The sequence below is a fragment of the Acomys minous genome (genome assembly GCF_964271855.1).
Source record: "Acomys minous genome assembly, chromosome: 11".
In the NCBI taxonomy this organism is placed as follows: Eukaryota; Metazoa; Chordata; class Mammalia; order Rodentia; family Muridae; genus Acomys; species Acomys minous.
Genome location: NC_140492.1, coordinates 102586961 through 102612145, shown reverse-complemented (window position 1 = coordinate 102612145; position 25185 = coordinate 102586961). Strand labels below are relative to the sequence as shown.

At 46.5% G+C, this 25185-nt stretch overlaps 2 protein-coding genes and 1 long non-coding RNA gene across 4 annotated transcripts in view; 2 read left to right on the top strand and 1 right to left on the bottom strand.

Annotated features, from left to right (window-relative positions):
* The window catches only part of LOC311608285, a 67083-nt gene extending 50514 nt beyond the window's left edge, over positions 1-16569 (top strand). The window contains exons 3-4 of the long non-coding RNA XR_014782890.1: positions 12298-12456; positions 16176-16569. This is a non-coding gene — a long non-coding RNA (uncharacterized lncRNA). The remainder of the gene's footprint in view (positions 1-12297; positions 12457-16175) is intronic.
* Positions 1829-16658, bottom strand: BHMT2 (betaine--homocysteine S-methyltransferase 2). The gene is made up of 8 exons (XM_084800677.1): positions 16576-16658; positions 13289-13421; positions 11470-11561; positions 9617-9808; positions 8074-8221; positions 7535-7717; positions 6316-6544; positions 1829-3221 (listed from the first exon to the last, which is right to left on the bottom strand). The coding sequence occupies exons 1-8, from the start codon at positions 16606-16608 to the stop codon at positions 3140-3142; spliced, it is 1092 nt and encodes a 363-aa protein (XP_084656803.1). The 5' UTR covers positions 16609-16658; the 3' UTR covers positions 1829-3139.
* Positions 16659-16754: 96 nt separating this feature from the next.
* The window catches only part of DMGDH (dimethylglycine dehydrogenase), a 79477-nt gene continuing 71046 nt past the window's right edge, over positions 16755-25185 (top strand). For both annotated transcript variants that reach the window (XM_084800661.1, XM_084800660.1), the window contains exons 1-2: positions 16755-16884; positions 20384-20552. In XM_084800661.1, coding sequence (XP_084656787.1) covers positions 16799-16884; positions 20384-20552 — 255 coding nt within the window. In that variant the 5' untranslated portion in view covers positions 16755-16798. The remainder of the gene's footprint in view (positions 16885-20383; positions 20553-25185) is intronic.

Genomic DNA, 25185 nt, shown 5'->3' with positions numbered 1-25185 from the left:
CTTTGAGCAGGTGCATGTGTTTGTTGAAGTCTTATTCATTATCCCACAGCAGCACATCTACAGTCTCCTTCTGCAGTCTTTATGTACCTCATGCTAATTTTCTTCCTAGATAATTATTCTGCTGATTGTGGAATGACTATTTTCTATTATACTTTCAAAAGAGTTGTCAAATATAAAGAGAAGAGCTTTTGTATGTAGAAATTTAATCCTATTACTGGACTCTCTTATGGCCTTTTGGAATAGTCTTTCTGTACAACCATTCCTTCTACCTGAACAATGCTTTTATCTTTGCTTTTCTGGTATTTTAAATTACGAGTTGTCTAGTATTGTGAGAACAAGGTGAATAAGACAGGAAATGCTATGATGAATTCCAGGCTGTGTTTAGAAGGATTTGTTGGTTTTTTTTAAAATAGAGCTGAAATACTTTCCCCTAATATGTTCTATTGTTATTTAAACTGTGATCCAATTACTATGTAAGCCTTTCAGTCTTTCCACATAGAAAATCAATCCTTTAAAAAATGTTTGCAGCCATGTATGCTCACACATATCTGTAATCTCGGCAAGTCGAAGCAGAAGAATCCGCAGTTCAAGGTTGGCCTGGACTACACCGTGAGACTATACCTCAAAACATTTGTTTTTTATTTAATTTGTGGCTTGGAGGTGTAGCTCAGTGATAGAGTACCTGCTTAGCATGTGCAAAGCCATGTGATCAATCCTGAGGACCAAGATAACTGAGCTCTAACTGTATCTGCTTATCTCTTGGGAGCCTTACCAACTTTAGTGTCACCAACATCTTAGGCAAGGCCACTGAAACTCTACACCCAAAGTGAGACTTGCATGTTTAACTACGTGAGGTGACTTTTGTCCTGTCGATAATGTTCCAGCTGCCCATTATCAAAACAAAACAGCACACACAAACTAGCTTATCCAACAGTCTTCTTGACCCAATTCTCAGCGGCAGTGCCCTGTTTCATTTGGGGAGCGCTGGCTGGCTCAGGTCCGTCTTCCTTGCTACCCCTCATCTTGTCTTGTTACCTCCGAACATCTTTGTGCGCTCCATTTTCTTACTCCTGTCCCTGTTCACATCCTTTAAGCCATGGCATCCCCGGGATGCTCACATTCTGAATAATACACTTGACATTTTTTTTGCAGCTGTTACAACTGTCAACCTGGAAAGCGGGTGAGTGGCTTCACAAGGTCTAAGTGAGCTATTCTGAGTTTCCTTTTTTTATTGCTTATGCATCAAGATTTAAAAACACATCTTTACCATCTACCATATGCCAGTTTTTTTTTTTAAGACTTGTTACACTGTTTCTAGTACCGAATGCCACAGAACTAAATAAAGGGCTGTGTAGACCCAGAAGGGGCTGCCCTTGCCAGTGTAGCCTTTCCACTCCCACTCCTCTCGCTGTGCCAATACACTTCCCTCTTCACATGACCTTAACCTAGTCATCATGTCCGTCTTGGAGTGCAGGCTGAGTCTCAGGCACTAACAGCATACCGAGGGTTTGATTCACATTGAGCCAGCATAAGGACAAGGGAACTACAAACCTGCACACACACACACACACACACACACACACTGCAATGCATAATGAGCGATGCCTGTCTAGCAAATGCCAGGTGCTGCTTGAAGTAACTTATTATCTTACTCAATCCTTACAACATCTCAGTGAGGATACTTCTGTGGTTCCCTTCATTTCACAGAAGAGAATATTGACAGAAAAGCTAAGTGACTGTCACACACAGATGGCACATGGCCAGTGAGGTCTCCAAACTTTGTTGTTGTTTGGAGTAAATGAAAAGGAGGTCTAGAAAGCCCAACAGCTATCTTTTAAAAATACATATATTTATTTATTTATTATGTGTATGAGCCTGAGTGAGTCTTTGTGCGCCACATGTGTGCAAGAGCCTACAGAGGCAAGAGGACAGCATGAGATCCCCCTGGAACTGGATTAAGAGGCAGTTGTGAGCCACCATGTAGGTACTGGGAACCGACCCTAGGTCCTCTGCCAGAGTAGCTCATGCTTTTAACCACTGAGCCATCTCTCCAGCCACACGGAGAGTTACTGACAGCAGCTTGTTCTGTGGATTCTCAGTCCTAATCTTTGGACCAAGTGAAGGTTGTAGTGAGCAGATTTCTGGCTACTGTGGAGTCACTTTCTAAGAATGAGCCGCATCATAAAAAGAAGTACAATGTGGTGGCGCACGCCTTTAATCCCAGCGCTCGGGAGGCAGAGGCAGGCGGATCTCCTTGAGTTCGAGGCCAGCCTAGTCTACAAAGTGAGTCCAGGACAGCCAAGGCTACACAGAGAAACCCTGTCTCGAAAAACAAAAAACAAAACAAAAACCAAAACAAAACAAAAAAACGTACAAACAAACAAAAAAAGAAGTACCCGGTCTTTAGATGTGAGGTACCAGGAAGCGCCACCGAAGAATAAGTCCTGGTTCAGAGGCTTGCAGGGGACTCCAAGGGCCTTGATGTGATTGTACAGAATTCACTCTCTAACTGCATCAGGTGGCATTCCGCTAAGTGGTAATGGTGAACGAACCCCCCGGATGGTATCGTTACAGAAACAACCACACCAGGACTCAAGGATTGATTCAATCCAGGAAGTTGACCGTCGGTAGTTTATAATCTAGCTCTGTGTGATTATAAATGTGCACTTACAAACTCTGGGACCTGAAAGCAAAAACATCATCTTTGAAAGCAAAGCATCGCGTTTATTCAATAACCCTGCCGTCACTCGCAATGGCTTGGCATCTCCTCTTCTGAGAGACTGTGCTTGTAGCTACACTAGAAATCACGGGAGCAAAGCAGACCGACTGACTGCTAGTTCAGAGCACTGCTCCCTGTTCCTTAAGCACCTAGCTTAGACACCTGAATTATTCACCAAGGTTGCTCTGTGCTGACTTTCTGGTTGGCTCTCAGGGTGTTGGGGCGTGGTCCAGGTGCCTCAACATCTCCACTGCATCTGAGTGGGCATGCTTAGGAGGGATGTGCCGCTCAAACGGAAGGGAAGGCAGCTCCTCAACGCTCAGCAGCTGGAAGAACAGGGTAGGCTAAGGACAGCAACGAGGTCGGTTCCAGACGGGGCTTGCTGTGGTTTCTCGCTTCGGAGTTTTCTTTCGCTGCTTCTTACGCGTCTGGCTTTGATAGGGAAGGACAGAAAGGTCTTCCTGAAGCTGGCAGCAGGCTCTCCCAGTATTCCCGACTAGCCCTGGGTTTGGAAAATATGCGCCATTAAGTAAAAGATACAAACTCATTTTATTGAAATAATTTTTGCCAAGTTGTGTGAGTGCGTGCGTGCATGCGTGCGTGCGTGCGTGTTAGGGAAGGAAAGGAAGGAAAGGAGAGATGCCATACTAAAATAGAACTTTTGCTTCAACATATAGTTAGAAGAGCTCTGTATTTTTATGCCTATAGTTTTTTCACAGTTGTACCGGTCGTACATATCTGTATATTTGTATGTATACATGCTCGCGAGCACACACTCCAAGGTCAGCGGTCTCCCTCAATTGTCCTGTATTTTATTTTTTGAGACAAGGGGTTCCCCCCCCCCCTTGTTTTTGTAAAATATGAAGCTTGTGAATTTAGCTAATTTCTCTGGCCAGTGAGCTCCAAGGATCCACCGGTCTCCCTGGCACCAAGATTGCAGGTGTGCACTGCTCTGCTTATCTTTTTATTTGGTTCTTCGGATCTGAACTCCAGCCCTCACTCCCTTCATGGCAAGTCAGTTACTGACTGAGCCATCTCCCCAGGCCCATTTCACTGTTTGTTTGTTTGTTTGTTTTTGCTTTGGTTTTTGGTTTTGTTTTGTTTTGTTTTTCAAGACATGGTTTCTCTGTGTAGCCTTGGCTGTCCTAGAGCTTCCTTTGTAGACCAGGGTGGCCTCGAACTCACAGAGATCCACCTGCCTCTGCCTCCCGAGCGCTGGGATTAAAGGTGTGCACCACCATACCAGGCTCACATTTAATACATTTTTATGAGTTACACTTGTGAAAACCATCCTCTCTGACAGACACCCATAGAAAGGGCTGGCAATGATTTTTTTTCTTTCTTTTCTTTTCTTTTGAGACAAGGTTTCTCTGTGTAGCCTTGCCTAGCCTGGACTCAAACTCGCAGAGATCCTCCTGCCTCTGCCTCCCCAAGCGCACCACCATGTCCAGATAGCAATGATTTCTTGCCTTCAACTCTCACCATGATGGACAAAAAAGATATATTTACTCCATCACATCGTCGAATATGCAGGAGACCATGAGAAGGTGCCTCAACTCACAACCAGTTTCTAGCAAATGTAAAGGAGCTGACATTGTACTGATAGACATGGAAAGAGAGTACGCACAGATACGCAGTGAGCCAAAGCAGCACGAAGCTCACCGTGCCCTGAACATCGTTAATAATAAAGTGATAGTCACGTGGAGTATAACTTAGAATCTGGAAGAACCTGGAGAAAACGAAGGCCTGTGAACTTTCTTTCAACAATGAAACAGGAAATCATTTAGAACTTCCTAGAAAGCCGTGTTACACAAGGACAAAGAATGTCGGTCCAATCAGGAAGCAAATTCACATCTGGCAAGAATTTGGACGAGTGACGAAATATAAGAGAGGAGAATCCACCAGGCCATGAAGCCAGGAACTTTCCCCGTCAAGGGGCCCGTCAAGGTTTGCAAAGTGAGACTGTCGCTTGTGCGACAGCTGTAATAATACTGTAGATGCCGTTCTCTGGCTTTATGGCGTTAGAGACCTATAGATAAAGCCTGGAAGACTTAATTGTGATTACAGAATCGGACATAGCTGTTAAAAAAAAAAGCGTTTGATAGTGTAACTTGGAGCAGCCGAAGAATGGGCTCAGGGGAACCAGTCAGAAAGCGCCTGCTGTGCATGCATGCGGACCCGAGTTCAAGCCTCAGCACCTACATAAAAATCTAGGTGCGGTGGTGTGTGCCTGTAATCCCAGTACAGGGCAGGCAGAGACAGGCATGGCTCACTGGCCGGCTGGGGAACTACAGGTCCTAGTGAGAAACCCTGTCTCAAAAAACCATGGTGCATGGCCCCTGAGGAAGAACCACACCTCAGGCTGTTCTGTGGTTCCACAATCAGCAGACACACACACACACACACACACACACACACACACACACACACACCTAAGGGGTTTGAATATTTTTACCACAAAGAAATGATAATCATTGGAGGAGGAATGAGTTTATCCTGATTTGAACGTTTTTCTTTTTTCTTTTCTTTTTTTGGTTTTTCGATATCAGCTTTCTCAGGGTAGCCTTGGCTGTCCTGGACTCGCTTTGTAGACCAGGCTGGCCTCGAACTCACAGCAATCTGCCTGCCTCTGCCTCCCGAGTGCTGGGATTAAAGGCATGCGCCACCACGCCTGGCTCAACTTGAACAATTTTCAATGTGTATATCATGTGGTGCCCATAAATATGTGTACTTTTTTTTAATCCATTAAGAATGTATTTTGGGGCCTGGAGAGATGGCTCAGAGGTTAAGTGCACTGGCTGCTCTTCCAAAGGTCCTGAGTTCAACTCCCAGCAACCACATGGTGGCTCACAACCATCTATATTGAGAAGTGGTGCCTCTTCTGGCCTGCAGATGTACATGCAGGCAGAGCACTGTATACATAATAAGTAAATAAATAATTCTTAAAAGAATGTATTTTGACACCTAATCAATATGATCACAAGAGTGGGTCTTTGGGGGCGGAGCAATTAAGTTACAAGGGTGGAGCCCTAGTGAATGGGATTAGCGCCTTTATGAAAGAGGCTCCACAGAGCTTGCTTTGACTCTTCTATTAAGAGAGCCCTCAGCAAAGAGTTATTATCTTTGAGAAAGCAGGCCTTCATCAAATACTGCATCTACTGGCAGCATGGTTTTGGACTTCAGAACTCTATGAGAAACAAATTTCTGGGGCAGCAGGGCAGGGGCGGGGGAGGTTGGTTTGTTTGTTTTGAGCTAGGGTCTCATTTTGTAGCTGTGGCTGGTTTGAAGCTTACTGTATAGAGACCAGGCTGGCCTTGTGCTCACAGAGACCCTGCACGCCTTTGTTTCATGAGTGCTTTGATTAAAGGTCCAGGCCACCACTCACCCCTACTCCTGGCCCCAAATTTCTGCTGTTTATAAGACACCAAAGTGATGGTATAATCTGTTACATCAGTCTGCGCAGACCAAGTCTCCCCTGGGAGTTGGGTGGGGCAGCTTGCTTTTGTTCTGTGCACCTGTGCACTGCTTGCTGTTTGCAGGAGTACATACAATGAGGTTAAAGGGGAATTATGAATGGAACTCAAAAGCGACCCCACCTGGCTCTGACCCAGGGTTTGGTGTGCATGTTCAAACCACTTCCCCAGCTGCCATGTTTTTCTGAAGCCGGTGGCAGGAACCCCCTTTCTGGGGCCAGCTCCTCTGCAATCGCCCTGACGTGGTAGGGCTCAAATCCGCAGCAGCCGCCGATGTACCTGACCCCCAGGTTGTAGGCCTCTCTGGCGTATTTTTGAATATCCCATCTGGTCGCAACTCTGGGTTCCAGGCCTGCAATACAATGGTTTTGACGTTTCCGTTACCATGTCTGTCGTTTGAATGGGAGATGTCCCCATAGCCTCATGTGTTTGAACACTTGGTCCCTAGCTGTGGACTATTTGGAAGTGTTGTGAAACCATCAGAGGTAAAGCCTTGCTGGGGGAAGTGGGTCACCAGAGGCGGGCCTTGAGGCTTGACAGGCACCTCCCCCAACCCCCGGCTTCCTGTCTTTATCCAGTTTCCTGACTGTGGATGTGACATGGCCAGCCACATCACGCTCCACTCCCTCTCACCATAAAGGATTTCATCCCCTCTGAGTCAGAGCCAGAAGAAATCTTTCCTCTCCCAAGTTGCTTCAAGTCTGGTATTTGGTGAAAGCAACCAGAGAAGCAACCGCTGTAGCCTTGGCCATCCTGGACTCACTTTGTAGACCAGGCTGGCCTCACACTCACAGAGATCTGCCTGCCTCTGCCTCCCAAGTGCTGGGATTAAAGGCATGTGCTACCACTGCACAGCTGCAGCTCCATTTTCAAATGACAGATACTTAGCTGGGCTTTTCCTCTCCCTCACCCCTACTCCAGTTTAAAAAAACTAATATAAATGCTAGAAATATTATGCACTTTAAAGGTAGTTTCTGTCTGGTTAACACTGAAAGTTTTTTCCTTACGTGGCCTTATATTATTAAACTCTATCAATTAAGTCATAGTAAGAAGCATAAAGGAACCAGGCACACACCTATAATCCCAACACTTGGGAGGCAGAGGCAGGTGGAACTTTGTGAGTTTGAGGCCAGCCTGGTTTACAGAGTGAGTTCCAGAACAGCCAAAGCTATATAGAGAAACCCTGTCGAGAAGAAGAAGAAGAAGAAGAAGAAGAAGAAGAAGAAGAAGAAGAAGAAGAAGAAGAAGAAGAAGAAGGGGAGGAGGGAGGAGGAGGAGGAAGAGGAGGATAAGGAAGAGGAGAGAAAAGAAATGTAAGGACTTTATATACACTTGAGCTTACAAAAGGGATATTCCGGGAGGTCCACAAACCCTCCCTTGCCACAGTCAGGTGTGTGGAAGCCTAGGCACTGCACCATCAGGTGAGCTTGCAGGCCCGAATCCCTGAGGCCTTCCTTCATGAGCCTCATGGTCTGTAAGCTGGTCCAGGGTCCAAACCGGCAGTTGACTCCAATGATGTCTGCCCCTGTGCAAGGTGATAAAGAACCATTACAACTTAGGGTGTATTCATTTGTTCGTTCTTTTCATAACAGTTAGAAGCTGAGCTGGTTATGGTGTGTGCCTGTAATTGCAGCATCACAGAGCAAGGCGGTCACAAATTCAACATTGGCCTAGGCTGCATTGATTAGAAATGATTGGACTTCATTTCAAATAAATCAATCAATCATCAATTAATCAATCAACCTGAGATACTAGCTTAGAGATTCGCTATAGACAAAAAATTTTCCTTCTTGTTCTTTTATTTCTCTGACAATATTAAGCAGATTTGCTGCATTTCATAAGCGGCCACTACATTGCCCGTCTTGCCATTGGTCACTTTACCTGCCTGTGCCAGTTTCACTGCACATTTTCCAGGTGTCACGCCATGCATGTCCCCCTCTGGGCCAATGCACATGGTCACAGCCGCAGGTTTCCCCACTTCTCTCAAGACCTCCACAGCCCACACAGCTTCTTCTAGATCCTCAAAATACTAGGAGATATAGCACTTTTAAAAATTGGGCTCAAAGTAGACTCTTGAGGGGTAAAGCACAAATGCTGTAAAACTGTTATGAAAGTTACCAAATAGACAGTATGTGATACAGCTTGCTGAGGAATGTAACAGATTATGCAAAGAATAACCTTCTGAGTAAACATTTGAATTTCTTCAATCAGAATATTCAGAGTTTTCTTTGGCGATCAGTATTTGGTGACCTAGTGACTGTTAGTAAAACAAAAATCATACTATTTAAAGGTTTTTAAAAAAAACAGTTCTATATTTAAAATAAAAAATTTAAGGGAACATTTTTGTCACTAGAAGCCCAATGTGCTGTCCCTTGCACCACAGATCACCGAGGAATAAACATTTTACTTATTGATTTGAGGATCGTCTTGAGGATCATCTTTTATGAAACTGAGGTTAGCTCTGAAAAACATATTTTATTGTGCACTATACTGCACAGTGTTTTTACATAATTTCTGGTTTATGCACCCTAAGCATTCCATAAAGCAGGAAGGGGAAAGTGGGAAGATGTTCCCAGAAAGTTAAACTGAGGCACAGAGCATGAAACAGAGCTCCTGGGTGTCCTTGTTTGTGCCTGGTGGCTAGAGCTATTTGTCAGCCGTGGGGTGCTTCCTGGGAAGCCCCATCAGCGCCACCGTTAAAAGGATGACCTAAGGAAACTGGACAAGAGACAGCAGCAATCTCCCCATTTCTTCTTTCTTTACTCCTTTTTCTGTTTTTGTTTTACTGTCTCTTTTGCCCAATCTCAGACCCAGAACAGAGCCAGGCGACCTAGAGCCAGCTGGCTGAAGACTGACCCTCCAAAGCCATGAGACCAAGTGATTTTATTTCCTTCTCTTACGTTGATTTTCCTCAGGCATATGTCTCAGCAACAACAATAACGACAAAAACCTGACTTGATGTATCTATCCTTTCTTTAAAATGCCACTCACATGTGGTAGCCTGAGGAGAAGCAGAGAGGCAGCGAGGAAGGCCAGAATGGAGAAGGCAGTCGTTACCCGGTGCTGAGTCTCTTTGGTGAGTCCCTGGGTGAACCTGAGCAGCCATCTGCCTGCCATAGAGTTAGCTTCCCCATCGTCCCCACCTCCAACATGGTCCAGCCTGGCCTCTCCTGTGGCAGGTGGTAATTCCTAAACCACTGCCTTCTTTTTCTCATCTCAGGTTATATGGTCCCCCGAATCAGTTACTACAACCACTTAAAGCTCAGAAGGCAAACCCCACAGTGAGTCATGCATGCTGTAGGTCCATCCCCTGCCTCACAGAGAACCCAGTGTGCAGACGGCATGGACTGCAGTGTGTTAGCCTAGACCCCTGACCATCCACACGGAGGAAATGAGGGTGTGGTTCCTCTACGGCCAGCCTTACCTCTGCAATCAGGAAGTCCACGTTTTTCCTGGCAAAGACTTGTAGCTGTAGTCGAAAAAGGTTTTTGATTCTAGTCTCGTCCTTGTGGTGTTTGTCCAGTGATGTCTGGCAGATGCTCCCTGCCACCAGAGCATCCCCTCCATCGGCCACCTCCCTGGCCAGGTCACAGGCAGCTGCATTCACGTCTTCCCACTGAGAGCAAGAGCAGAAACATGAGCTTGTGTTGTAGCTGTAAAGTAAAACAAGTCACAGAGGAAGCAGTGGGCAAGTCAGTCCTGCAGACTGCAATTCAGGAGGAACTGGGCAGAACCTCCTCTGTCACCAGTGACTTGTGTGTGTGTGTGTGTGTGTGTGTGTGTGTGTGTGTGTATGCATGTGTGTATGCATGCATGTGCACAGCGTGTGCAAGTGTATGTATATATGTGAGTATGGTATGTGCATGCGTGCGTGCACATGCATATATGTGTGCGTGTGTTTATATGCATGTGTGTGCATGCCTGTGTGTGTATTCATGTGTATGTGAATGTGTGTGTGTGTCTCGGGTAACATGTACTTGTAGAGGCCAGAAGTCAACTCCAGGTGTCTTCTTCAATTCCTCTCCATGTTAGTTTTTGAGACAGGGTCTCTCACTGAGTCTGGAACTTGTGGATTTTGCTAGATTGGCTGGCCAAGGGTTCCAAGGATCTGCCTACCTCTGTCCACCCCCAGCCCTGGTGCTGGGGGTCAGAGATAGATGTGCATTAAACACAACTTTTTTTTACATAGGCTTTTACATAGGGTCTGGGGGCTCAAACTCAGTCTTTGTGCTTATATAGCAAATACTTTCTTGACTGAACTATCGCCTCAGCCTCCTCACTAGTGATTTTGTATTTCCATTATTGTTATTATCCACACTGGATTTTTAAACACAGATTTAGACTAATTATGAGGTATAGTCTTGTTCTTGTTCTTCTTCTTCTTTTGATGATGATGATGATGTGTATGGGTATGGGTATGGGTATTTTGCATATATATATCCCTGATCCCTTCAGAGGCCAGAAGAAGGCATCAGATCCCCAGGGATTGGAGTTACAGACAGTTTGAGCTGTCATGTGGGTGCAGAGAATTGAATCTGGGTCCTTTGGAAGCGCATCAAGTGTTCTTAACCATTGAGCCACCCTTCAGTTTCATCACATTGGATTTTAATAACTCTCTTTGTTCCCCTCTCATACAGATCATGAGCCTTTTCAGAAGAGAGCTTGAGCCTTTCTGTCACTTTTCTACTTAGCACGGAGAGCACCATCATGATAGTCCATGGATATAACCGAACACAGCACACATTGGCTCCCACTAAATGTGGGCTCCTCCAGTGAGCATGAGCATCCACAACAGTCACTCATCAACAGTCGGCTTTGCAAATACTTCCGCATCCTTCATCCCATCTGCTCTTCTTGATGGGTCTGAACATAGCACTGTTTATTATCTTTCTCCGGAGTTAAGACATTGTGCCATGGCGGGGATGGCCTCACATGGAGTCACACAGGCAGCAAAGCTGGGTGTCAAGCTTGACTTTTGTCAAGGGGGACAGAAAAGCGAGGGGGAAAAACGAACAATACAGAATGAGAAGGTAAAAATCAATCTAGTCAAATGTTCTTTTTCCACAAAACACCTGGGAGGGATTCCTCCCCCTTCCCAGAGCCTGTTCTGTCCTGTCTTGTCCTTCTCCACCTAAACTGACAATATTCTGTCTCGCGCACGTGCCTGCGGAATGGTGAAGTCACAGGAGTTGGGTGTGACCTGGTACACCCTTTTCACCACCTCCCACGAGAAGGCCCTGCTCCTTGTAGCTGCTCCCCATCCCCCACCCCAGTTACCTTCCTTTCCATATTGTCCTCAGTGGCAGAAAAGGTGAACGTCTGCAGGACGTCAGCCCCCGCTCTCAAGAATTCTGTGTGAAGCTGGCGAACTGCCAAAAGAGTGGAAATTGCAATTTACAAAATGGAAATCCAGAAGCTTGTGTTCTCAGGCGCAGCTCCCTCCCTCTCCTCCCTTACCACCGGACCCAATTTCAAACCTAGAACTGACAAAGCCACAGGTTGAAGTCAGTGTTGTGACAGGACAGCAGGCACTATGGAGCATCCCTCAGGGTCCTGATGACTGGCCTCCAGTGCCTCCTCCCATGCTGAGACAGAGGCCTGGGTGGCTCCCTGTCCCCTCATTCTTGTTTAGAGATTGATGCTGCTGCCCTATTATTGCCAACGTGGGAAGCTCAGACAGAGGGCAGCAGGCCTGTGAGTGACACCCACAGCAGGCTGGGTTAACAGCAAGTGTGAGAGAGTCATGTGTAAGCAGCCCCACTATCCCCAGCATCTCAGAAGGTCTTCCCTCTGTGGCTGGGAATAGAGCTCTGTCGGCAGAATGTTTCCTTAGCATGCATAATGTCCTGGGTTGGACCCTCTGCCCCCTGTAAAGCAGGTGTGGCATCTCATGCCTGTAATCTAGCACTCAGGAGGGGGCATGGGGGATCAGAAGTTTGAAGTCATCCTCAGCCAGCTTGAGGCCAGCCTAGGATGCATCAGGCCCTGCCTAAAAAAAATAAAAAAATAAAAATAAATTTTTTAAAAGGAAAGAAAAGAAAGTCCCCTTCTAATACTTCTCTGCCCTGCCATCATCTGATGGCTAATCTGACATTTCTGGTTTAGCTGAAAGATCGTGCAAAAATAAGAAGAAAGGGAGAGATTCCTAAGAGGCACCGGAGAAGCAAAGCCACTCTGCTCTGCAGGAGGAGGGAGCACCTGGGGAGTCTGGGAAACAGCAGCAAAGGTCACAGAGCTCTAATGATGCCTGGGCAGCTCGTGGTGGTAAGCAAACTCATCTGTCCCCACAACTGTCCCACATCCCTGCCCCAAGAGGCAGACACAGGAGCAGGATTCTCAGTGAGGTCAGGGAACTTGTCTGAAGTCACAAGGCTGGTCTGGGGGAGAATCAAGCAAGGACATCAGGTTTGTGTTGCCTAATGTCTGTGCAAATGAAATCAAGCAGACGCAAAAGCCACACTTCCAGTGTGTGGTCCGTATTACACGGCTTTATTTCCCCCACTTTGGGAAAGCAAGGAAAGCCAACGAAGCCAGGTAGAGTTAAAGCCCTAATGCAATGTCACCAACCAATCGCAACGGGTTCTATTTCTGACTCTTTTATTTTTATTTTTCCCATATCTGGAAGACGAAGGGAGTGGGGCTGGTTCCCACAGCCTGGCCGCCTGCACCATTAAGCGGGTGATGGCCTTCAGCCACTATCACCATGGTTGTGATTGTTATCGGCCCCACGCACAGCCTTCAGCGGGATGAGTCTAAAGCCAGTGATGACTCTTGCTAATGTAAGGAAACTCTTAAATAGCTACAGGGGAAATATTCAAGGAACGGATATATTTTTAACAATGCTTGTTCAAGAAGATGTGAATGAAAAGAGAGAGGGAGAAAGAAAAGACAAAAACACAGAGAGAAACTGAGACAGAGGAGGAAATAGATACTTTTTCTTGTGTTTCAGTCCACACACTGGCATGGCCTCCAACTGCTGGCTATTTCTCAAGGGAAGCAAGCTGTTCTTAAAAACGCTTGCTGTTTCCCTTGGTTTTCCCTCACTGATGTTTAAGCTGTTGCTTGCACACATACTCTGGGCCACGTGGGCACTCACCTGCGCTTGGATGCTCTACCACTGCTTCTGGGGTCCAGAGCCCTGCCTTCACAAAGCCTCTCTTCTCCAGAGTGAGGAGAAAGCTGCCGTCCCCAATCACGACCTCCCCGCTGTCCAGACGCTCCAAAATGCCCTGGGGGGGGGGGGCGGGGAAGAGAACAGAGACTCCCTCCACACCCGTCTCTTAAAGCCATTTCTAATTGTAGGAATGGTGGCCTTGTGTCTTTAGGCAGTTGGTCCTGCTGAAACTACATCTAAGCATTTGAGAGGACACTGTAGCATCATTCCTAGCCAATCTAAATACCTGTTTTGTGCAGCCATGGCGCTATGGATGCTTTTCCCCTTCAACTAGCATTTTCTGGATCAAACTATGCTGAACGTGCTGGTTAACCTGCTAGTCACTTTAGTTTTTCATGTCCTCTCTTCTTTGCTAGTGTATTAAAGTTTGGGAACACAATGCCTTCAATTTAAACAAACAGACTCCTAAATCCATAAGGCTCCCTGGTTGTTGTGCATGGCCTTGTCACACCACTGGCCAGTGACACGGTGGAAGCCATTTTGTTTCTCTTTTCCCTTATGACTGGCATGTTGTTATGACACCTGGATGTAGAGCCATCTTGTAGCCATGCCATCCTCAGCTGCAACCATCTTGTGGCCATGCACCCTCAGCTGCACGACATCTTGTAACCATGCACCCTCAGCTGCATGCTATCTTGTAGCCATGCACCATCAGCTGCACCCTCAGCTGCACGCCATCTTGTGTCACACACCCTCAGCTGCACGCCATCTTGTAGCCATGCACCTTCAACTGCCCTCAATGTCCACTGGAGCCAACATCCACTGATTATGCGGGTTTTCATGACAATCTAGAGTAGCCACAGCGGACACTCCTGGCTCACCTTCGCACCTCATTAGATGAGGGACGCAAACCACTTCCTTGTGTTCACCAATTTAAGAATCAAATTTAATAGCACACATCAAACAGTCCCTGAGGGGAAACCATTACTCCAGTGTTCTAGCTGAGGCCGCTTCTTCTTGTACCCAATCTTACAACTTGTGTCTCTAAAGTATTCCTTGGATTCACGCCCTCTATTGTCACAGCCACTGGATTGTTGGATGCTCTAGTGCACAGTTATCCGCCACTGCCCTTCTCTTGTGCGCTTATAACCTCAGCATCTTCACCTATGTGTCTGGTCGCTTGCCTGTTTCACTTTGATGGTAGAATATGTAGGGGCAGGTGACAGATCTTTTTGTTTTGTTTTGTTTTGTTGAGACAGGGTTTCTCTCCCCCCCCACTCTTATTTTTATTTTATTTTTTTTTTATTTTTTATTTTTTGAGACAGGGTTTCTCTGTGTAACAGCCCTGGCTGTCCTGGACTTGCTGTGTAGACGAGGCTGGTCTTGAGCTCTTAGTGCCTCAGTTTGCCTCCTGAGTGCTGGGATTAGGGTTTCTCTTTGTTATTATAGCTGTCCTAGACTTGCTTTGTAGACCAGGCTGGCTTCGAACTCACAGTGATCTGCCTGCCTCTGCTTCCTGAGTGCTGGGATTAAAGGCGTGTGCCACCACCATGCCCCGCCCAGCTCAGGTGAAAGATCTTATTTGTCTCTATCCCTCCCGCCTCTGCTAGCATGGAGAGGCCCTTAATGAACTACACAGAGGTACTGAATAGTTCTGAGAACATCAGAGGCGTCACAAATGACAGGATCTGTGTCCTGAGAGGCAAAACCAAAAAATCTTTGATCAAATATTAGCACGCTTAAAGCAAACAAAAAAAACAAACATCACATTGGCCCCATAAAATCTTTTTTAAAAAGTGACTAGCCAAGAATGGGGTTCAGCCTTTAATCCCAGCACTTGGGAGGCAAACGCAGGTGGATATCTGCAAGTTTGAGGCTGGCCTGGTACACAGGGAGTTCCAGGCCACACAAGGCTACAGAGTGAGACCCTTTCTTAAATTAAAAAAAAAAAGTCTCTTATAAAAATTAAAATTAAAAAGTGAATTACAGGCTGGCAAGATGATTTATTAGGTAAAGATGCCTGCTGCCAAACATTATGGCTGAGTTCCATCACCCACAGAATTTAATCCCTGCGTCCCATTTGGTAGAAGGAGAGAACCCATTTCTGGAAGTTGTCCTTTGACCTCTACATGTATGAACATGCCCAAACAAATACACAGTACACAAACGCATGCATAAATGTAATGAAATTAGTTTTAAAAAGTGAGTTATGGCCAGGCTTTGTGGCGCATGCCTTTAAATTCAAGCACTCAGGAGGCAGAGGCAGACAGAGCTTTGTCAGTTCCAGGACAGCCTGGTCTACAAAGTGAGTCCAGGGCAGCCTAAACTACACAGAGAAACCCTGTGTTGGGGGGGGGGGGGAAGTGAATTATAAAAAATAAACCTAGCATTACAGAAGGTCAGGTGAGGAAAGACAGCTCAGTATTCGTCACCTTTAAAAGGAGGTTTTAAAAAAATTATTATTATCATTTCCTTCCTAGGGTTCAGCTTTTGTCATTAGAAGAATATCTATTTAAAAAAAAAAAAAAAGCTCTCTCAGGACCCTGGCTGGCCCTCTGCCGGTGTGTCTGTAATTAATGTTGCAAGGCTAGGGTGGGTCACCTATGCTCTCAGTCCACTCACTTGGAGCCCTTAATGGCTGACTAACAACTCAGCAAGTGATTGAACCTGGACTGCCCTTCGTTACGATCAAAGGTCTGCACGTTTCCAGCCTCCACGGACCCCAGAACTCTGAACTATGCGTTCAGGTGGGCTGTTCTTTGGGGAGGGGGGCGTCCTGAGAGGCCCTAGTGCTAGTGTCTGCTGAAGGCAACAGAGGGGACCTGCACACCTACCCCTGTGACCAGCATGGTGTCCTTGCTTCCCACAGCACAGGTGTGAAGACCCTTGGCCAGGTTGCTGCACTTACAAACCCTGAGGAAAACTGACAGGAACACCTGTAGCTGAATCTCCAGGAGCTGCTGGATGTGCTCCCTCAAGCGAGAAAAACGTGGGTTCCCTGAGTCCAGGAACTTAACCTCAGATCCCTCCTCTGAGACAACTGACCCTGGGCCTCAGTTTCCTCACCCGCAAACTGGGGATACCAGAAAATGCAGAAACTCTGGGTTGGGTGAAGGCTTTAAGAATGCTAATCCACTTGCGATCCAGTAAACTGAGGATCTGGGGCCGCCCAGCCCCCTGCCTTGCCAAGACCTTAGGGTTTGGCTAGTAGCTGAAATGGGATTCGAACTCCGTGAGAAAAGAAAGAAGGAGGCCTGACTGACACTCACCTTCTTGGCCCGCGGGCCTCCGGCTGGTGCCATGTCTCCGTGACTGTGCAGGCTCGGTCCCGGTGGCACGGGTCCCGGAGGCGCTGTCGCGGTGAGGGAGCCCGCCCCTCCGTGGGAGGACTCACCCCTCACCCCCACCTCCACCCCCACCTCCGCTACCTCCAGCCTAAGGCCGCGGTCTCTCTAGTCTCTGGTCTCTCCGGTGCTTGGCCTCCACCTCGACATGCTCCGCCTGGGTGCGCTTCGGGTGCGGAGCCTCCCGCTGCGGGGCTCCCCCGGGCGCCCAAGCTCAGCGGGCCTCCGGGAAGGGTGAGTGCCAGCTGCCTGCGGGTCTGGAAGAGGGGGTCAGGCAGGCTCCCTGCCTCCCAGGAATGGGCTGGGGCTCTCCAGGAATTACCTGTTAACTACGGGGTGGGGGTGGGGGACTGTCCTTCTGTCCTTCTCTCTGGACCCATCGCCCTGGCCAGTCAACAGTGGGCAGTGTGAGTAGTGAGTCTACTGTGCTCAAAGAGCTCGATGCTGTTGTCCCTGGCTCGCTTGCACCTTGATGGGGGTTGTTATCATTGTTTTGGTTTTGATGATTGATACTTCGAGATTATTCTAGACTAGAGCACATTGATCTGCCTTATTCTTTTTAATGGCTGCACAGTTTTTCCATCTTATCAATATGCGTTAACAATTAGACTGCTTCTGGTTGGTTGGTCCGTGGAGAACACGAATCTGGTATTTTTATGCACGTACGTTTGGGCAAATACAGGAGTCTGTTTTTGTTTTGTTATTTATTTATTTTTTAAGAAATAAACTTGTTAGGGAAAGGGTTAAGTCATTGAAAGATTAAGAGGCAGCAACACATTTCTCCCAAAGACTGTGAGATTCATGTGAGATTCGCATGCCCCTGCAGTGGGTGCTTGTGTCCCATGTCTCCCTTGGCTTCCAGAGTAGGGTTGTGAAACCACGTGAGATGGCATTTTCCTGTAGTGTCTGTCTGTCTATCTGTAAACAGAACACGACAGCATGTTTGACATTTCTGTCCTGACGTCGTTCCTGATGTCATCCATGGTGGCAAAGTGAGGCTTCTGTTAACAGAGCCACTCAACAAACACTATTATGACTCAGTTTGTGTTTTATATCATATGGTCTGCACGGACCGTTGTTCAGTTGCACCCAGCTGTCCTTTCATCACAGATTTTACATGGTGCCTGGTGTGTGGACTTGTCCCAGTAGCTCGGAATACGAGGCCCACAGACAGAACTGCAGTTCTGGCTCTGTCAGGCTCAGCAACTTCCTGTTGAGCACAGTTTCCTCAACAAAGATAGGATGCTAATACTGCTCTGCCAGGCTCACAGGAGAGCTGTAAATCCCAATGAAGGAACACGGGAGAGAGATTTGTAAGCTAGAAAGCATCATAACTGGGACGCCGCACCCCGATGTGGGAGGACATAGCAAGGTGTGGGCCTTGGGTTAATGTGTTTTAAACTGATTAGACAAATACAGTGTAACATTAAAGTCTTTATTCACTATTATGTACATGAGAGTGTTTATACACATATATTCTGAAATATGCATATATTACATATAATGCATATAGTGAGAGTAACCACAAATGGCATTTCTCTTCTAAGAACTGTAAGAAAGCTGGCGGCGGTGGCAAAATCCTGAGATCCCAGCACTTGGGAGACTGAGGCAGGATAATATCAACCTCAAGGCCATCGTAGGCTCTGTCCAAATACAAAGTCACCCCCCCCCATGTTGTTAAACCCGTGCAGAAAATGTAAGTTTCTGTCTGACAAACCCTGCGGGTGGATTAGAATTTAGACATTGAGACATTCAACAATTTAATCTTCATCAGACAAACATATTTCCTTTTCCCAATAAGGTGCAATAAAACAGACACAGCAGTTACTATCATGTTGGTTCCAGGGAAGTTTGCTGTCTGCTCTTATCCCAGCTTAAAACTTATCCTTAACACCTTGGAGGCAGAGGCAGGCATATCTCTATGAGTTTGAGGCTATGAAAGCGAGCTCCAGGAGAGCCAGGGCGACACACAGAGAAACCCTGTCTTGAAAAAAAAAAAGGAAAAAAAAAAAAAAGAAAGAAAAGAAAGAAAGAAAGAAACCAAAATCAAAGCCAAACCAATTAACCAAAACCCTTATCCTTAAGGCGGCAACGGTGGCTCACATCTTTAATCCCAGTACTGGGGAGGCAGAGGTAGATAGATCTCAGAATTTAATTAATTAGTTGATTTTGGTTTTGTGAAACATGATTTCTCTGTGTAGCCCTGGCTGTCTTAGCCTTGCTTTGAGGACTAGGCTGATCTCAAACTCACAGAGATCTGCCTGCCTCTGACTCCCTATTGCTTGGGATTAAAGGTGTGCACTACCATAGCCCAGCTGGATCTCTGAGTTTAATATGAGCCTGGTTTACATAACGAGTTCCAGAACAGACTGGGATAAACAGAGAAACCCTATCTTGAAAAACAAAACACAACAAAACACCAAAACACCAAAACCCAAAACAACAACCCTTATCCCTTAAAATGTCAGCTTTTGGATTTGGTGTCACTGAATACACCATGGAAAGTCTTCTGAGAATTCTTATTAATTCATTTTGTGACTTTCTATGTTAGACCTTAATGGGATAAATAGATTGGTAACTAGGGAAAAATGTAAGACCTAAGCAATTAATAAATCACGTTCTTGGATCATGTTTCACATATTTAAGGAGAGCCAGGCCCTTGGGGCCCCCTCCTCAAGCAGCGTCAATGGCCTTTCAGAGGCCAGCCCTCCCTGTACTGAGTGCCCACAGCTGCCTCTGCAGCCAGAGCCTTCATGTCCTCACTTGCCTGCTTCATTCTCGCTTCATGAGCCCTATCATGCTTTCCTGTTTACAGATGCTCGGGTAACCCCTGCACCTTCCCTCAGAGAGCCTCACTGCTGTAGTAGCCACGTATTTAGTTTCACTTGCTTGCTCTCCCGGGTCCGCTGTAAGCTTCAGAGCTCTGAGGCCTCATGTGTCCAGCCTCATGCACATCAAGGACACAGGAAGGGAGGAAGTGTGGCCGATGACAAATGAGAGCACTAGCCTCAGAGCCCTGACAATGCTCGGATGCCATCCTGTAGGGATGTGTGTAGGGAAGGCATGCCAGTGGAGGGCTGACATCTCAGATGCAGTCACTGGACATAAGCATTGGATGTGGGCAGCGGGAGGGAGCCGAGATCAGTGATGGATAGGATACTGTCCCTGCCTGCAAAAGGCTCACAGGGCAGCCAGGAAGGCCATCCTGCAAACTGATGACTAGAGGGGAGGGTGCTTCTCCATCTGGCGTGTGCACACCAGATGTTGGAGGCATTCTTCAACTGCTCTCCAAATTGTTTTTTTGAGGCAGAGTCTCTCACTGATTAGTCTGGGAAGGCTGGGCAGCAAGTCGATGGATTCTCTTGTCTCTGCTTCCCTGAGATTACAGGTGGGAGTTACCATGCCCAGCTTTGTTTGTGTGGATTCTGGGGATCAAACTCAGGCCCCTCCCTGGCCAGATGAGCACCAACCCCAGAATGTGCTTTTTAAGTGAGGAAATTAAAAAAAAAAAATCATGTCTAGATTGAGAAAGAAACAGCTGCCACCACCTTCTACTGCTCATTTCCTTAGCTACGTTTGCCGGAGGTGGGACGAGCCAGGGTTCAGATGACCCTGGGTTCAAAGTGCAGCCTGTAGGTGTGAGGGTCCAGAGACAGTCAGGGGAGGGCATCAGATCCTAACAGGACTGGCTATCTCCAAGTGAGTCATCACCGCTAATAGCAATGTCTTCCAGACAGGAGAGCCCACCCTCGGCCCCAGAATGGAAGGACAGAGCAGAGACCGTGATCATCGGAGGCGGCTGTGTGGGCGTGAGTCTGGCTTATCATCTGGCCAAGGCAGGGATGAAAGATGTGGTCCTGCTGGAGAAGTCGGAGCTCACGGCTGGCTCTACCTGGCACGCAGTAAGGAGAGCATCCCCAAAATCCGTTTCTGTGCCCTGAGCTGTGCACCAGTTCCTCCCGTTCACAGCGCCCCACAGGGAGCTCTCCAGGGTATGGGACCCGCTCGCCTTACCTCAGAAGCGTCCTGTCACCTGATTGGTGTGCTTCCAGGAAGTGGGACATCCTTATTTGGATGGGCTTTATGCTGAACATGTGGATTCTGGAGTCTGATCCTGGCTTTGCCTTCCTCTACCTCTGTAACTTCCAGAAAGTTCTTTCAGTTTTTATTTTCTAATGCATTCCACTTCCTGAGTTGGTTTTGTTTTGCATTTTTGTTAAGAGTCTCACCATGTAGCCAGCATATGCCATTGCTCTAGTGATGCAGTGTGCCTGCACTGTACTGGAGAATGGCTTTGGTAAAGGTCCTGGATTGACATGACTCCCATATTGCCAGGCGATGAGGGATGGGAAAGGAAGATTCCCATGTCAATCACTAAACGAGACCGTGCCTTTCAGGCTTGCTTACAGCCCCGTATGGAGGCATTTCCTCTGTCAAGGTTCCTTCCTCTCGGATGACTTTACCTTGTGTCAGCTTGACAGATAACTAGCCAGCACAGTGTGTGTTTCATTAGTCAAGAGAGAAGAAACTATATTATGTTGGGGCATCACCGTCTGTGTCTTAGTTAGGGTTTCTACTGCTGTGAAGAGACTTCATGACCACGGCAGCTCTTACACTGTCCTCATAGGAGGAAGCATAGAAGCGTGTATACAGACATGGTGCTGGAGAGGTAGCTCGGGGTTCTATAGCTGGATATGCAGCAAGCAGGAAGAGATAGCGACACTGGGCTTGGTTTGGGCTTCTGAAACTCCAAAGCCTAACCCCAGTGACGCACTTCCTCTAACAAGACCACACCCACTCCAACAAGGCCACGCCTCCCAACAGTGCCACTCCCTATGAGCCCATGGGGGGGGGGGCGTTTTCATTCAAGCCACTACAGTCTCTAAGACATGAGGTCAAAAGGAAACAAAGCAGTCCTTTCCTCCTGGAGTTAGTCTTGGGCACAGACAGAAAGCGGTCAGAGTGGGAACTGAGCCTTAAAGAAAAGAGAAACTTGGCAAGGAACACAGAGGCAACTCCAAGAAGGGACACTACAGAGAGTAGGAACAGGACACGGAGTCTAAGGGGGCTTTGAGGCAAATGGAACTAGGTTCCTAGGGGTGCGTGTACCGCCTCAAACTTCCTGACTGTTAAGTAGGGCCAGGCAGATACACATTAAACTCAGAATGACTTCTTTGTCCACTGATAGTGATTTGCTGTGGCTTGCGTTTCAGAGTAGATTAAAGGATTCCTTGAGATACATGTCCCACCAAGACAAAACACACACCTTAGCCTGAACTCTTTTAAGACGGGCAGGCAAAGATTTTAAGACAGTAATCCCCTTATGTGAAATTAACTGTGTCAATTTTTTTCCTAAGCAAAGATATACCAAAATAGTGGGAAAAGCACCCCATCCCCTATAGATAAGTCATTAAGCCTGAGCCAAATGGGGGACCACTGCGTACTCAGTGTGGAGTCAGGCAGCAGCACGTGGGTGCTTTGTGCCCCTTGGAATAAAGGACAGGACGGGGTCTATCCTAGAAAGTGATTCTGGGAGCTTTTACAAATCCATGAGCCTTCTCTGTAAGGAATGACACCAGGACGTTCCTCGTGCCAAGAGTTTTCAGCAGAGAGATATTTGGGGACATATTGAGATTATGCAAAGTTGGAGCTAAATGGACAGACTGTGGAAATGAAGGGAGCATGCCCATTGGTCCCCGGAAGTACCTCAAGGTCCCTGGGTATCCCTAAGTATGATATGTTTTCTGTGATGTAAGTGTCCACAAGGTACAGGAAATGAGGGCTGGAAAACAGCACAGCCTGGGACAGAATGTTCAAACTGGAATCAAGTCTGCAAATCCCAAGATCTTGCTCTCTATAACAGTGATCCTCTTTTGGAGAATAGGGTCCCCTCACTTCCCTGGGAATGACATCACAGCACAGTCTTTAGAGATCTGAGGGTTGAACCCCCAAGATGCTCCATTTGGAGTGTCAGAAGATAATCTAGAACTTTCCACTCATTTACATACATGAGAAAGAAACCTTACCAACACAACTAACATCTGATATGATTGACTATCTATTGCTTAAGATTCCAAGGCTCACTAGGGCCCTGCTGGCATTGCACAGTGAGCTCATCTTGCCTCTTTGACTGCTATGTGAGGCCACCATTGTGACTAGTTTTACTGAGACCTTAAGAAGACCAGTGTGTGAGAAAAGGAAGAGGAGGGGCTTGAGGTTGAGAGTGGCACCACGGGAAGATTTGTTACCTGGCTGTAATGAAAAGGGTTATGAGATTTAAGCATGTATTTCTTTTACAAAGAGGCAAGTGTCCCAAATGTGCTGACCTTGGCTGGAAATCTGAATGGATGTGGGTGGTTTCTACATAGCAGGTACATAGTTTTTAAAAGATATATCTGGGAACACAGCTTAATGGTAGTGTGCTTGTATAGGACGCATGTGCAAGGCTCTAGGCTTGGTCCTTAGCACCAGAGGGGGGAAAAATAGGTATGTTTCCTCCTTCCAGGTAAGGGAGATGTCTTCAGAAGAGGGGGCAGCTGGCTTGCAAAGCCATCCTGTTGGGAAGAGAGTATGCCAAAAGGTATATTTAGAAATATGGATATTATGGTTGGATTTTCTATTCTAAATGGCATCTCTTGTTGGGGGGAACTCTCTCCTATTGAGAGGTAAAAATTTTTGAATTTTTTTCTTATAAGGAATTCTAGTAGGATGTGTTCTCGTCTATTAAAAATGCAATAAAGCTCAGTACTTTCAACGTCATAGCAAGAACAGAAGAGACAAAAGTACATGATAGTCAGCCATAGGCAGAAACCTTTGTATAAGTCGGTGCAGTGGCAGGTGCTTGGAATGGAGGAGGAAGTTTAAAACACAGAGGACGCTGCTTCTACTCAGGCCCACGCAGGACTGAGCAGCCTCTTCTGCTGTCTTAGCCTCTGAAGCCAGTGTCCAGTGCAGGAGACCTAGGAAGAAGGCTACGGTTAATCACAGTTGGCAAGCCCACAGACTCCAGAGTCACCTGGGAGACACACCTCTGGGCATGTCTATGAGGGAGCTTCTAGGCTGTGTTAATGGAAGAAGACCCGGCTAAGTGTGAGTAGCATCATGCCATGGGCCAGGGTCGCCAGCTGAGTAAAAAGAAAAAGGAGAGCTAAGACCCAGCACTTATCTCTCTGCTTCCCGAGGGTAGAGGCAGGGTAAGAGTGGCCTCTTTCCTCCTTCCTTCCCACCAGGATACACTGTAATCCTCATGAAGGAGGACAAAATAAACCCTTCATTCCTTAAGTGGCTTCTTGTCTGGTATTTGTTGAATAACAATGAGAAAAGAAACTAATACACAAGAAAATTGAAGTTTAATGCCGGCAGGTAGGTGGTGGCACTCACCTTTAATCCCAGCATTTGGGAGGCAAAGGCAGGCAGATCTCTGAATTCTAGGCTAGCCTGGTCTACAGAGTGAGTTCTAGGACAGTCAGAGCTACATAAGGAAACCGTGTCTTGAAAAACCAAGAAGAAGGAGGAGGAGGAAAAGAGGAAAAGGAAGAAGAAGAAGAAGAAGAAGAAGAAGAAGAAGAAGAAGAAGAAGAAGAAGAAGAAGAAGAAGGAGAAGAAGAAGAAGAAGGAGAAGAAGAAGGAGAAGGAGAAGAAGAAGGAGAAGGAGAAGGAGAAGAAGAAGAAAGTTAATGCCAGCCTGAGCTACACAAAGAGATTGCTTAAAGAAAAAGAAATTACAACAAATAAATTTTGAAAAATGAACGAACCATCCTGGACATAAAGCAAGCCTAGAATCAGGCTGTATTTTCACATGTTAATCCAGTGTTTACACAGCTTAATAATGGATTAATCAAAACACTCCATTGAAAATGTGATTTATAAGCTTAATATTCAAAAGCTTTCTGGTACAATAAATAAGACAAAAATTACTTAAAATATTTCACTCATCCCAAGTTTATTTAGTGTGCGTTGCACTCCCTAGTAATACAGTGACCTATATTTACATGTTATGCATAAATAAAAGCATAAGAACATTTTAGTGGTTATGTGTAAACATCTAACTGAGCTACTGCAGTAAATGAGGGTTTAGGCCAGTGGCTGAGTTTTCTGTGCTAGTAGAGGCCCCTAAAAGAGGGGAAGAATTATTAGATTGGGGATCGCACCAGGGGGTGACATCCAACATACTCCCCCTTTTTTTAGTGTCCTTTGATGATTTTTCTACCTCCTGTGGTTTTTCATACTTGGTAATTGTCAGTGCATGACAGGGGACAGCTTTCTTTCCTTGTTATTTTAAATTTGTGTCCAGAATTCACAAATTCAAGATGGCCTGTGGTGGCATGCACACACCTTTAATCCCAGCAGAGGCAGAGCTAGGTAGATCTCTGTGAGTTCGAGGCCAGCCTGGTATACAGAGAAACCCTGTCTCGAAAACCAAAAATAAAAAAGAATGTGCAAATTCTGAACTTACTCAAAGATATGTGTTTGAGGCAGGGTCTCTTGAAGCTCAGATTGCTCTTGAACTCACTATATGGGCAAGGATGACCTTGG